The sequence below is a fragment of the Lonchura striata genome, chromosome 3 (genome assembly GCF_046129695.1).
Source record: "Lonchura striata isolate bLonStr1 chromosome 3, bLonStr1.mat, whole genome shotgun sequence".
In the NCBI taxonomy this organism is placed as follows: domain Eukaryota; kingdom Metazoa; phylum Chordata; class Aves; order Passeriformes; family Estrildidae; genus Lonchura; species Lonchura striata.
The window spans coordinates 112,998,776-113,013,403 of record NC_134605.1 but is presented as its reverse complement, the minus strand read 5'-3'; the positions used below and the strand labels follow the sequence as shown (position 1 = coordinate 113,013,403).

At 51.6% G+C, this 14,628-nt stretch overlaps 1 protein-coding gene across 2 annotated transcripts in view; it reads right to left on the bottom strand.

Annotated features, from left to right (window-relative positions):
- Positions 1-14,628, bottom strand: part of OTOF (otoferlin) — a 121,239-nt gene that overhangs the window by 97,759 nt on the left and 8,852 nt on the right. For both annotated transcript variants that reach the window (XM_077782491.1, XM_077782490.1), the window contains exons 3-4: positions 13,328-13,416; positions 4,800-4,899 (exon numbers count right to left, since the gene is read on the bottom strand). In XM_077782491.1, the coding sequence (XP_077638617.1) occupies positions 4,800-4,899; positions 13,328-13,416 (189 nt within the window). The remainder of the gene's footprint in view (positions 1-4,799; positions 4,900-13,327; positions 13,417-14,628) is intronic.

The window sequence follows — 14,628 nt, the reverse complement described above, 5'->3', positions numbered from 1 at the left end:
TGGAAAAAAGCAATTCCCAATTCCCTCTCCTAGAAAATCTCTTTTGAAAATCCATCAGCGGCTGCCGAGATTAAAGAAGGAAAAAGAATTTTTCCACCTCCACTCTGCTTCCCTGGAGAAATTATCTGCTATTTTAGCTTCAAAACCAACGGATTTTAGATAAAAACAAAAAAACCAAAAAAACCACAAAAAAACCCAAAAAAAAAAACCCCAAAAAAACCAAAAAACCCCCCCAAAAAAACCAAAAAAAAAAAAGAGAGAGAAAGGAAAAAAAAAAAAAAAGGAAAATGTTAATTTAAAAAATATTTTATATAAAATTATATATATATATATATATATATATATATATATGTAATTTTATGTATTAAAAGTAAAAGGGTGACTCAGTCCCAGCCAGGGGTGCAGCTCTGGGGGAAGGTTTTGATTTATTTGTATTTTTTTCCAATCATATTTTTTTAATTTTTTTGATCTTATTTTTTAATCTTTTCTCTTATTTTTCAATTTTTAAAAAATCTTATTTTTCCATCTTATTTTTTTATTGTTTACCTTATTTTTCATTTTTTTAAATCTTATTTTTTAATCTAAACTCTCCCACCCCCCCATCCCCCCCAGCTCCGGGGGAGGTTTTTATTGATTTATCTCTTTTTTCCCAATTTTATTTTTCAATTATTTACCTTATTTTTCAATTATTTATCTTATTTTTCAATCAAAACTCTGCCCCCCCCCCCCCCCCCATCAGCTGTGGGGGAAGCTTTTGATCAATTTATCTTTTGTTTTTTCAATCTTATTTTTCAATTATTTCTCTTATTTTTCAAATTTTTAATCTTATTTTTTAAATCTTATTTTTTATTATTTACCTTATTTTTCAATTTTAATCTTATTTTCCAATCCAAATCTCTCCCCCAGCTCTGGGGGAAGGTTTTGACTGATTTATCTTATTTTTCAAGTTTTTACCTTATTTTTCCATTTTTATCTTATCTTTCAATCAAAACCTCTCCCCCAGCTCTGGGGGAAGATTTTGATTGATTTATCTTATTTTTGCATCTTATTTTTCAGGTTTTTTACCTTATTTTTCAATTTTTAATCTTATCTTTCAATCAAAACCTTCCCAGCTCTGGGGGAAAGTTTTGATCGATTGATCCTATTTTTCCAATCTTATTTTTCTTCTTATTAATCTCATTTTTCAATTTTTTTTAATCTTATTTTGCAATCAAAACCTTCCCTTCCATGTCTGTGGGAGGTTTTGACTGATTTATCTTATTTTTCAAGTTTTTACCTTATTTTTCCATTTTTATCTTATCTTTTAATCAAAACCTCTCCCCCCCCCAGCTCTGGGGGAAGGTTTTGATTGATTTATCTTATTTTCACATCTTATTTTTCAAGTTTTTACCTTATTTTTCAAGTTCCTATCTTATTTTTCAACCAATACCTTCCCCTCCATGTCTGGGGGAGGTTTTGACTGATTTCTCTTATTTTTCAAGTTTTTACCTTATTTTTCAAGTTTCTATTTTATTTTTGAAGTTTCTATTTTATTTTTCAATCAAAACCTTCCCCTCCATGTCTGGGGGAGGTTTTGATTGATTTCTCTTTCTTTTTTTTTGGCAAAATCCGATTTTGACTCAATCACACCTAATTTCCCCCCACCAAAGCTATTGAAGAAGGTAAAAAAAAATCAAAAAACCCAAAAAAACCCCAAACCCCCCAAAAAAACAACTAAAAACGAGGAAGAAAACCCGGGATCACAGGTGCAATTTTAATTTTTTTTCCTTTTTTCCCACATTTTCAGACGCCGGGGGTTCAAATCTCCTTTTCCCAGCTGGATTTAGGAGTGAACCAATCCCTTCAAGGCAGGAAAAATTCGGGATGCGGCAGCGCGGGATCCGTGGGATGAGTGGGATCCAACCTGGGGGGGCGTGGGCTGGAAGGAGGAGAGAAATTCCCGCTGGGAACAGAAAATTCCCGCTGGAATGGGAGAGATGATGGAGGAGGAGAAATTTCCCAGCGGGTTTGATTTTATCCTGCGGATTTTAAATTGATTTTTGGTGGATTTTTTATTCCCCCGCTGCTGGATGATCCCGGCACCTCCCGCCATCCCAGGGTGATCCCGCCTTTCCCGGGACAATCCCAGGGATTCTCTGGGAATTCCAGCCCAGCCGGGAATTCCTGCCCCAGATCCCAAAATCCCAAGCTCCCCTTTCCCACTGGGAATTCCATTCCCTGGCTCCTGCCCCTCCAGCCCTTCCCCAAATTCCAGCTCTCCTTTCCCTCTGGAAAAGGCTCCAAGGATTCCCTGGATCCTTCCCCGATCCAGGGGAACATTCCCAGATATCCCAGCCTGGGATTGGATCCATCCTGATTCCTCCTGGAGAAGGAATTTCAGGATCCAGGGGCTTCACTGGGAATTTGGGACTCCAGGAAGGGTCTCCCTTCCCTTTTCCATCCCCAAATTCCATAAAAATCCCTCGGGATGGATCCTGAGTGTCCCTGATCCCAGAATCCCGGGATGGTTTGGGTGGGATCCATGGACCTTCAATCCCAGGGACACTTCCCACGATCCCGGGGTGATCCAAACCCACCCTGGGACATTCCCAGAGATTCTCTGGGAATTCCAGCCCAGCCGGGAATTCCTGCCCAAGATCCCAAACTCCCAAGCTCCCCTTTCCCACTGGGAATTCCATTCCCTGGCTCCTGCCCCTCCAGCCCTTCCCCAAATTCCAGCTCTCCCGGAGCCCCTTGGGGATCGGGAAGCGGCTCCAAGGATTCCCTGGATCCTTCCCCGATCCAGGGGAACATTCCCAGCTCTCGGAGCACCTCCCTGGCCTCCAACTCTGTTTTCCCAAACCCTTGGATCACACGGAAAAATCCCTGAGGCATCTCCTCACCTGGAATCCCAGAATTCCCACACCCCTCTGGGAAAAGCAGGAATTCCGCCCCCCCCCGCTCTCATCCCGATGGAAAACCTCCCGCTGTTCCCTCGCTGCTTTTCCATCTCCCGGGAGCCGTTTCCATGGGAAACGCGCTTGGAAACGCTCCTGATCCCGATATCCAAGCCCGGAGCTTCCATGAAAAAATCAACCGCCCCCCGCTTTTCCCGGGAAACCTCATCCAGCACCGAGGATGGGAGCGGATGAGCGGAATTCCTGGAATTAGCAGGGAGGGGAGCGGGATTTCATCAAGCGGCTTCTCCGGGGATGGGATAGAGGGAGCGGAACCAACAAAAAACCTGGAATCCAGCCCCGAGGAGGGAGGGAAAATTCCAGGAGCGCGGATGTGCTTGGGAAAAAGAATTCCAGCTGCTCCCTGGTTTTTTGGGAAGTTGCCTGATGGAAATGGCTCCCGTATTTTTGGGATTGTTCGGTGTCAGCAAAGGCAGAGAGGGAAAAATAAATGGATGGAAGTTGAATTCCTCCCAAATTCCTGGTGGGAATGTAGATCCTGATGGGAATGGGATGGAATTCTGGGATCCCAGACTGGTTTGGGTGGGAAGAGACTTTAAATCCCGTCTCATTCCAACCCTGACACTTCCCATTGTCCCAGGCTGCTCCAAGCCCCATCCAAGCCTTGGACACTCCAAGGGATCCAGGAGCAGCCAGAATTTCTCTGGGAATTCCAGCCCAGCTGTGGAATTCCCACCCTCCCAGCCGGAATTCCGTCCTTGTGGAGATGAGGATCCGGATCCCATTCCCAGAGCGGCTCCCTTTGTTTTCAGAGCCAGGAATTCCTTCCCAAGATCCCACCCCAAGCTCCCAGGGCTGGGAGAGCCGGGAATGTTCCCCTGGATCGGGGAAGGATCCAGGGAATCCTTGGAGCCTTTTCCAGAGGGAAAGGAGAGCTGGAATTTGGGGAAGGGCTGGAGGGGCAGGAGCCAGGGAATGGAATTCCCAGTGGGAAAGGGGAGCTTGGGATTTTGGGATCTTGGGCAGGAATTCCCGGCTGGGCTGGAATTCCCAGAGAATCCCTGGATCCCTGGAAGTGTCCCAGGGTGGATTTGGATCACCCCGGGATCGTGGGAAGTGTCCCTGGGATTGAAGGTCCATGGATCCCACCCAAACCATCCCGGGATTCTGGGATCAGGGACACTCAGGATCCATCCCGAGGGATTTTTATGGAATTTGGGGATGGAAAAGGGAAGGGAGACCCTTCCTGGAGTCCCGAATTCCCAGTGAAACCCCTGGATCCCGAAATTCCTTCTCCAGGAGGAATGAGGATGGGGATGGATCCAATGCCAGGCTGGGAGAGCCAGGAATGTTCCCCTGGATCAGGGAAGGATCCAGGGAATCCTTGGAGCCTTTTCCAGAGGGAAAGGAGAGCTGGAATTTGGGGAAGGGCTGGAGGGGCAGGAGCCAGGGAATGGAATTCCCAGTGGGAAAGGGCAGCTTGGGATTGTGGGATCTTGGGCAGGAATTCCCGGCTGGGCTGGAATTCCCAGAGAATCCCTGGGATTGTCCCTGGCAGTGTCCCAGGAAATGTTGAACACCCTGGGATGGTGTGAGGTGTCGGGGTTGGAATGGGATGGGATTTCAGGTCCCTTCCCACCCAAACCCTTCTGGAATTCAGGGATTCCATCCCATTCCATCCTGAATCTGATCGAGCCGGGTCCATCCCTGCCTTTTCCCATCCCAAACTTCCCACGCTTTTCCAGCCCGGGTTTCTCTTTGGAGCCTCCGGACATTCCCGGCTGCAGGAGCAGGAGTGGCGGGATCAAGGCGAGGAACGCCGATGTCCCTGTTCCCGCAGTTCCGCGGAGACACGGGCACACGGATCCGGGAATTCCGGGAACGCTGGCCTCGGTGACCCACCTGGATGGCGGAATTGTTGTCATCGATGAGCGTGTCCGTCACCTCCAGCTGCCCTTCCGCCACCACCTTCTGCAGGACCATCCGGAACGTCCCGATGAGCCTGCGGAGCAAAGGAGAGGAAATCCCAGGAATTCTCACCCACCAGGACCGGGCTTTTCACGGGAAAAGGGATTTGCTGCCCGAGGAGCTGTGCTGGGATCTGCTTCCCGTTTTCCTTCGGAAAGAGGGAGAGGGGAGATCCCGGATCGTGGCTCGGTGGAGATGGTGGGAAAAGGAGGAGCCGAGAGTGGAGCCATCCCAAGGGAATGCTGTCGGGATAAGGAAAGATTCGGGAACCATCACTCCTGAATTCCTGGGATGCCGCTGAGGGATCCCAGAGTGGCCTTTTCCATACGGAATGTCCACAGTGGTTTCCGTGCTGGTGACTCAAACAAGGACCAGGGACTGTCCCTCATCCAGGAATCCTGGAATGCTTTGGGTGGGAATGGACCTTGGAGCTCATCCCCATTCCTTCCACTGTCCCAGGTGGCTCCAAGCTCCAAGGAATTGTTCCCAAAATCCAACCTGAACCTCCCCGTGGCCGTTCCCTCTCATCCTGTCCCTGATCCCTGGGAGCAGATCCCGATCCCTTCCAGCTCCTCCCAGGGAATTGTGGAGAGGGAAAAGGTCCCCCTGAGCCTCCTTTGCTCCAGGCTGAGCCCCTTCCCAGCTCCTCAGGAACTCTCCAGCCCCTTCCCAGCTCCTCAGGAACTCTCCAGCCCCTTCCCAGCTCCTCAGGAACTCTCCAGCCCCTTCCCAGCTCCCTCAGGAACTCTCCATTCCCTTCCCAGCTCCCTCAGGAACTCTCCATTCCCTTCCCAGCTCCTCAGGAACTCTCCATTCCCTTCCCAGCTCCCCCAGGAACTCTCCAGCCCCTTCCCAGCTCCTCAGGAACTCTCCATTCCCTTCCCAGCTCCTCAGGAACTCTCCATTCCCTTCCCAGCTCCCCCAGGAACTCTCCATTCCCTTCCCAGCTCCCTCAGGAACTCCCCATTCCCTTCCCAGCTCCTCAGGAACTCTCCATTCCCTTCCCAGCTCCTCAGGAACTCTCCAGCCCCTTCCCAGCTCCCTCAGGAACTCTCCATTCCCTTCCCAGCTCCTCAGGAACTCTCCATTCCCTTCCCAGCTCCCTCAGGAACTCTCCATTCCCTTCCCAGCTCCTCAGGAACTCTCCAGCCCCTTCCCAGCTCCTCAGGAACTCTCCATTCCCTTCCCAGCTCCCCCAGCCCCTCCTGGGGCTCCGTTCCCTTCCCTGGACACGCTCCAGCCCCTCCCGGATTTCCACCTCCATCCCTCATTTTCCAGTTTCCAAGCACGGATCAATCCTGGCTCTGTCTCCAAGGTGCCCCGCAGGAGATGGAGCAGGAAAACCTTTCCTTTGTTTGCTCCGTAATTCCCAGCCCAGAAGGAATAATGCATCCCATGGAAACGTCCTTCTCCTCCAAGATGAGGGAAAAGCTGCTGTATCCACCTGGATTTCAGGGTTTGGAAAACAACGTGGTTCCCTTCCTGCCGGAGCAGCAGCACTCTTGGTTTGGAAAGTATTCCTTGGGTTTATTCCATGGAATGCTCTGAGCTGGAACGGTCCCACTGGGATCATCCGGGCCAATCCCAGCTTTTCCTTAGCACTGGAGGCTCTGGATTCCTGCAGCTGTCCCTGTTTTCTGACCTGTTGGGAATCCCAAACATTCCCAGGCGTGGTGGTGGCTTCCCTGCTCCTCTTGGATCCAGGTGGATCCAGGAGATTCCGGCTCCCAGGTGCTCAGTGCCTGGAGAGGGCTGAGGAAGGAACAGGAAATTCCTCCTGGAATATCCCCCCTGGAGAGCTGCTCCAGCTCCGGGATCCAACATCGGGACCTGGAGCTGATGGAGAGAGCCCAGAGGAGGCCCTGGAGCTGCTCCAAGGATTGGGAGAGCTGGGAATGTCCACCTGGAGAGGTGGAGGATCCAGGGAGAGCTCAGAGCCCCTTCCCGATCCCAAAGGGATTCCAGGAGAGCTGCAGAGGGACTGGGGACAAGGGATGGAGGGACAGGAGCCAGGGAATGGCTTCCCACTGGGAAAAGGGAGCTTGGGAAGGAATTCCTGGCTGGGCTGGAATTCCCAGAGAATCCCCGGATCCCTGGCAGCGCCCAAGGCCAGGTTGGAGCACCCTGGGATAGCGGAAGGTGTCAAGGTTGGAACGGGATGATCTTGAAGCATTCCATGAATCCAGGACAAAACCGGGTAACTCAGAGCCATTCCAAGCCCAGCAGCGGAGGGCAGGTCAGGCGGGATCCTGGGAAGGAATCCCGGAATTCCTGCCTGTGGAGGTGCTGAGCCCTGGCACAGCTTCCCAGAGAAGCTCCTGTCCTTCCTCGGATCCTTCCCCGGCCGCTTTCCCCGGCAGGATGCGAGCCAGGCGGAATTAAAAATTCAGGAGTCGGCCGTGCAGCGTTCCGAGCGTTCCATAATTCATCAGGGCCCTGCTCCCTCCCTTCCCCGGCATTTCTGCCGATGGAAAAAAAAAAAAAGGGAAATTTTCTGGGTCATCCGTCACTTTATCAGCCCTGAGGAGCGGCTCCGGTTTCCAACCCCAGCCAGGCCGGGTCCGTAGCTGGAGCTCGCTCAAATCCTGGGATCGGCGAGTCCGGGATGCTCCAAACCTCGGGATCCATCGGGCTTCGCATCCCAACTTCCAGGGATTCGTCCTATGTCCCTGAGGCGATTCCAGGGACACAGGAGGGATGGTGATTCCCACAAATCCGATCAGGTTTTTCCAGCACTGAAGTTTTCCAAGGGCAAATATTCCAGCTGTCTGTGCCAAGAGCATCCTCCAGTGCAGGAAATCCCGGTTTTCCCTCTCTGCTCCCTCAGCCTTTGGATACTGTTTGATCCATGGGCAAGTTCTGCTCCTGAAGCCAGGGAGAGGCTCTTTTTTGGGAATGGCATCTCCATCCATGGATCCATCCATCCACCCATGGATCCATCTATCCATCCATGGATCTGTCCATACCTCCATCCATCCATCCATGGATCCATCTATTCACCCATGGATCCATCTATCCATGGATCCAGCAATCCATCCATTCCATGGATCCATCTATTCACCCATGGATCCATCCATCCATGGATCCACTGATCCATCCATCCCTCCCTCCAGCCATCCATCTATCCATGGATCCATCCATGGTTTCCTTTATCCATGGATCCATCCATCCAGCCAGCCAGCCACCCATCTATCTACGGATCCATCCATGGTCTCATCTATCCATGGATCCATGGATCCATGGATCCATCCATCCATCCCTCCCTCCAGCCATCCATCTGTCCATGGATCCATCCATGGTCTCATCTATCCATGGATCCATCCATGGTCTCATTTATCCATGGATCCATCCATGGTTCCATCTATCCATGGTCTCATCCATCCATCCCTCCCTCCAGCCATCAATCTATCCATGGATCCATCCATGGTGTCATCTATCCATGGATCCATCCATCCATCCATCCATCCCTCCAGCCATCAATCTATCCATGGATCCATCCATGGTTTCATCTATCCATGGATCCATCCATGGTCTCATCTATCCATGGATCCATCCATGGTCGCATCTATCCATGGATCCATCCATGGTTTCATCTATCCATGGATCCATCCATGGTTTCATCTATCCATGGATCCATCCATGGTTTCATCTATCCATGGATCCATCCATGGTCTCATTTATCCATAGATCCATCCATGGTTTCATCTATCCATGGATCCATCCATCCATCCCTCCCTCCAGCCATCCATCTATCCATGGATCCATCCATGGTTTCATCTATCCATGGATCCATCCATCCCTCCCTCCCTCCAGCCATCCATCTATCCATGGGTCCATCCATGGTTTCATCTATCCATGGATCCATCCATCCATGGATCCATCCATCCATCCCTCCCTCCAGCCATCCATCTATCCATGGATCCATCCATGGTTTCATCTATCCATGGATCCATCCATCCAGCCAGCCAGCCACCCATCTATCCACGGATCCATCCATGGTCTCATCTATCCACGGATCCATCCATGGTCTCATCTATCCATGGATCCATCCATGGTCTCATCTATCCACGGATCCATCCATGGTCTCATCTATCCATGGATCCATCCATGGTCTCATCTATCCATGGATCCATCCATGGTTGCATCTATCCATGGTCTCATCCATCCATCCCTCCCTCCAGCCATCAATCTATCCATGGATCCATCCATGGTTTCCTTTATCCATGGATCCATCCATCCATCCATCCCTCCAGCCATCCATCTATCCATGGATCCATCCATGGTCTCATCTATCCATGGATCGATCCCTCCGTGGATCCACGGATCCATCCCTCCATGGATCCATCCATCCATCCACAGATCCATCCCTCCATGGATCCATCCATCCATCCACGGATCCATCCCTCCATGGATCCGCGGATCCATCCCTCCCTGGGAACAAGCCCCAAATCCCGGGACCTCTCTCCCAGTTTGTTCCCCGCTTCCAGGCACCTCCGGAAGGGTGGGATAAGGAAAGCAGAGGGATTCCAGACTTTTCCAGGGAATTATCCTGCCGACCCTTCACGGCAGTGGGTTGGACACCAGGGCTCGGGGCTTGGAAGGTGCCAATTCCAATTTGGAGCCCGCAGCTTTTCCACGGATTTCCAAATCCCTGCTCGGGCAATCCTCATTCCAGCTCCTACCTGGAGCTTGCTCTGGACTCTTTTCCCCTCTCCAACCAAATTGCAGCTTCATCCGGAATTGCCTCGCACCTCTAAGTTTGGAATTAGAGCTTCCAAATCCTCTTCCCTCCTAATTATCCCCTTCCCGCCAATTGCAGGAGCCCGTAATTACTCCGGGTTAATTTTCCCGGGAATACCCGGAGAAATGTGGGACACTCCAGCTGCTCCAGCCCAGCAGCTTCCAGGTATTAAAAGTTGCTCCAGCCACGTTCTTCCCCCTTTTTCTTCAGGAAGCTCTTGCAGAAATTCCCAATAAACAGAAATTATTTTCCTTCGGAATGCGAGCGGAGCAGGATAACGAGCGAAGCCGGCCCCGGGTACGGAAATATCCCACCAGGAAATCGGGATGAGATCCCTGGAGCGGCACTTTGGGCGTGCTCAGGCTCTCGCTCCGCGTTTGGACGGGCGTCGCTCCAAATTTGGATCCGGAAATGAAAAATTCCCACAAAATCCGACACGCCCCAGGGGCCGCAGGCAGGGATTGGGCACCGGGAATTCCAGCACGGAATTCCGGAATGGTTTGGGTGGGAAGGACCTGAAAGCTGATCCCGCTCCAACCCCGACCTTCTACAATCCCAGATTGCTCCAAGCCCCATCCAATTTTTTTTTTTTTTTTTGGATATTTCCACCACCACAGCTTCCCTGGGAATTCCATCTCAGCTCCTCACAGCCCGGAATTCCATCCCAAAATCCCACGTAACTGCTCCGCGTGGGGAGGGCAGTCGGACAACAGGGAACCCTCCAGCTCCAGAGTTGAATTTTTTTCCATTCTCCTGCTCCAGCAGGAGATGATTTTCCATGGATGATTTTCCAGATAATTTTCCATGGATGATTTTCCAGGTAATTTTCCTCAGACGATTTTCCGGGTAATTTTCCGCGGATGAAAGGAGGATCCCTCCGGAGACACGAAGGACTCGAGCTGTGCCAGGATCTCCACGGCTGGAGAAGAACAAAGGCCGGGACAAGGCTCCGCGTCCATCCCGGAGATTCCCGGGATGGATTTAACCCTTCGCAATCCGGATCTTTGCGTCCCTGCCAGGTAGAACGGAGCAACTCCCGCCTCTTCTCCGCGGGATCGGTTTTCCGTAGGAAAATCATCCCTGCTCCGGGTTTGGAATGCGGCTTTGGGCCTTTGGCCGGGTCCCGGAGGAAAACGAGGACAAGGAGGAGATGGAAGCCCTTGGAGCAAAAGCTCCTGGGTTTTGTGCGCATTCCTTAAGGATTGGGATCTCCGCCCGCTGTTATCCCGGTTTTCTGCACAGGGAAATCCTGCTCGGAAAGGCTGGGCCAGGCTGTGCCAAAAGTTTGGGAATGGGCCCACAGGGATGATGCTCCGTAGGCGCTGGATCACGGCTGCCTCCTGGATTCATCCCTGGGTGTGCCTCTGCTTTTTTTCCCTGGATTTTCCCATTCCCACATCCCTCAGGAGTGCCCCGGCCTGGCTTTTCCTGCTCCAATCTCCCCCCAAAAAATTGGGATCTCAAATTTCCTCCATCCAGCCTCTCCCAGGGCCCGGAACCATGGGAGAACATCCCAGGGAATTTCTCCCATCCTGGAGGGGTCCTGAAGGTCTCCCGGGGGACCAGGAGACCACGGAAAACCGGAATTCCAGCAGGATCCCGGCATTCCCACCCAGCTCATCTCTCCTCCCACCAGGATTTTCCAGGGTGGGATTGGACGGATTATTCCGTGCCGTGGGAATCTCCCGGGTTTGATCCAAGACGTGGAGGCCCCACAGCTTCTGATCCTTCCCTCTTGTGGAGCTTTTCCAGTGGGAATTTCCACCCGGGAACGACCCGCGGAGCGGGATGCGGCTCCTGGATGCTTTGGATGCGTCCTGGAGAGATTCCCAGCCTGGAAATTCCCAATCCGGGATCTGGGGACAGGATTTTTGGGATGCCGTGGCCCATCTGAGGGATCAGGAGGCTTCTCCCTCATCCAACCCCGCCCTTTTCCTTGGATACTGAGCACCCTGGGAATGCTCCCAGGGACCCTCCGGAGCCGGGATGAACCCCCAGGATCCAGAGGCACCCGGACGAGGCCAAACCAGGATCAAATTCCCAGGAATTGGCCGCTGGTGACAGCCGCAGGGACAGGGAACAAAGGGAGCCGCTGGGCCGTGACTCCCCGGTCATTCCGGAGGGTCTGGATCCGCTCCTGGATCAGGTATCCCGCCTTTTTCCAGGCCTCTGATCAATGGCCTTCATCAGCTGCTGGTGAATTATTCACGGAGCGCCCGGATCCGCTTTCCCAAGCCTCTCCCTCCTCCTCCTCCTCCAGCGGATTTGGAGGATGGGCCGGAGCTCCAGCTCTTGCTTTCATGGGAATTCCTATTCCAGACATTCCCTGCATTCCTGGAGGGATGTTCCCAAAATTCTCCCTCCTCTTCCTCCTCGTTTCTGGACAAGGAGGATGGGCTGGAATTACAGACCACGGGAATTCTGATCCCACGTGTTCCCAAAATTCTCCCTCCTCTCCTCCAACTGATTCGGAGCCCCGGCACTGCCTTGGTTTTTATGGAATTTCCTTTCCCACTCATTCCCTGCATTCCTGGAGGGATGTTCCTGGAAACGTCACGACCTCATCCAACTTATTCCCGGATAAGGAAAATGGGCTGGAATTCTGACACTGCCACGGTTTAGTGGGAATTCCTGTTCCACACATTCCCAGAATTCCTGGAGCGATGTTCCCAGCACAAACTCCTCTCTTCTCTTCCCCACCCCACCAGCCGGGAATTCCTGCCCCAGATCCCAAAATCCCAAGCTCCCCTTTCCCACTGGGAATTCCATTCCCTGGCTCCTGCCCCTCCAGCCCTTCCCCAAATTCCAGCTCTCCTTTCCCTCTGGAAAAGGCTCCAAGGATTCCCGGGATCCTTCCCCGATCCAGGGGAACATTCCCGGCTCTCCCAGCCTGGGATTGGATCCATCCCCATCCTGATTCTTCCTTGAGTAGGAATTTCGGGATCCAGGAGCTTCACTGGGAATTCGGGACTCCAGGAAGGGTCTCCCTTCCCTTTTCCATCCCTGAATTCCATAAAATTCCCTCAGGATGGATCCCGAGTGTCCTCGATCCCAGAATCCTGGAATGGTTTGGATGGGATCCGTGGAGCTTCAATCCCATCCCAGGGACACTTCCCACGATCCCAGGGTGATCCAGCCTTTCCTTGGGCACTCCCAAGGATCCAGGGATTCTCTGGGAATTCCAGCCCAGCCAGGAATTCCTTCCCAAGCTCCCCTTTCCCACTGGGAATTCCATTCCCTGGCTCCTGCCCCTCCAGCCCTTCCCCAAGTTCCAGCTCTCCCGGAATCCCTTTGGGATTGGGAAGCAGCTCCAAGGATTCCCGGGATCCTTCCCTGATCCAGGTGTCCTCCTGGATCCATGTGGGAAGGGATCTTAAATCCCATCCCATTCCAAGCCCAGCACTTCCCACTATCCCAGGCGGCTCCAAGCCTCATCCAACCTTTCCCTGGACACTTCCAGGGATGAGGCAGCTCCAATTTCCCTGGACACAATCCATCCAACACCCGCAGCGTTTGGAAAATCCGGGAAAACACATTCCGGCATCAACTCCCACCTGGCCAACCCACCAAAAAAATAAAAAAAATTAAAAAAAATCCCAATTCCCATCAAAACGCGGAAATTTTACGGAAACAAACGGCACAACTTGGGACAAACTCGGAGCACCGGAAATTCCCAGGAAACTCCAGCGGGATGAGATCCGGGCGGGAAGGAGGGACTCACCTGTTGGTGAAGACCTTGCTGTAGTTGAACACTTGGATCTCCAGGATCTCATTCCCGTCGACGTTGGTCGCCACCGGCCAGCGGAAAGTCTGGGAAAAGCAGGAGAGGGATGAGCCAGGATTGGTTGGAATGAAGAAATTCAGGAAAAGGAGGAGAGGGATGAGCCAGGATTGGTTGGAAAGAGGAAATTCAGGAAAAGGAGGAGAGGGATGAGCCAGGATTGTTTGGAAAGAGGAAATTCAGGAAAAGGAGTAGAGGGATGAGCCAGGATTGTTTTTTGGGAAAAGGAGGAGAGGGATGAGCCAGGATTGTTTTTTGGGAAAAGGAGGAGAGGGATGAGCCAGGATTGTTTTTTGGGAAAAGGAGGAGAGGGATGAGCCAGGATTGTTTTTTGGGAAAAGGAGGAGAGGGATGAGCCAGGATTGTTTGGAAAGAGGAAATTCAGGAAAAGGAGGAGTAGGATGAGCCAGGAGTTTTTTGGGAAAAAAAGGAGAGGAATGATCCAGGATTGTTTGGAAAGAGGAAATTTAGGAAAAGGAGGAGAGGGATGAGCCAGGAGTTTTTTGGGAAAAGGAGGAAATGGATGAGCCAGGATTGTTTGGAATGAAGAAATTCAGGAAAAGGAGGAGAGGGATGAGCCAGGATTGTTTTGGGAAAAGGAAATTCAGGAAAAGGAGGAGAGGGATGATCCAGGAGTTTTTTGGGAAAAAGAGGAGAGGAATGATCCACGATTGTTTGGACAGAAGAAATTCAGGAAAAGGAGGAGAGGGATGAGCCAGGATTGGTTGGGAAAAGGAGGAGCTGAGAGGATTTGGGGAAAAGGAGGAGATGGATGAGCCGGAATCGGTTGGGAAAAGAGGAGGAAAGAGCCAGGAGTTTTTTGGGATAATGAAGAGATGGATGAGCAAAAATTCATTGGGAAAAGGAGGAGAGGGATGAACCAGGATTGGTTGGGAAAAGGAAAGAGAGGAATCAGGAGAGTTCAGGAAAAGAAGGACAAGGAGGATCCAGGAGTTTTGTAGGAAAAGGAGGAGAGGGATAAGCCAGGAGTGTTCCAGGAGCAGCAGTGGAGCGGATGGGGATGGAGAAAGGCCACTTTTCCCAGGAAAAAGGGTCACTTTTCCCAGGAAAAAAGGTCGCTTTTCCCAGGAAAAAAGGGTCGCTTTTCCCAGGAAAAAGGGTCGCTTTTCCCAGGAAAAAGGGTCACTTTTCCCAGGAAAAAGGGTCACTTTTCCCAGGAAAAAAGGGTCGCTTTTCCCAGGAAAAAAGGGTCACTTTTCCCAGCAAAAAGGGTCACTTTT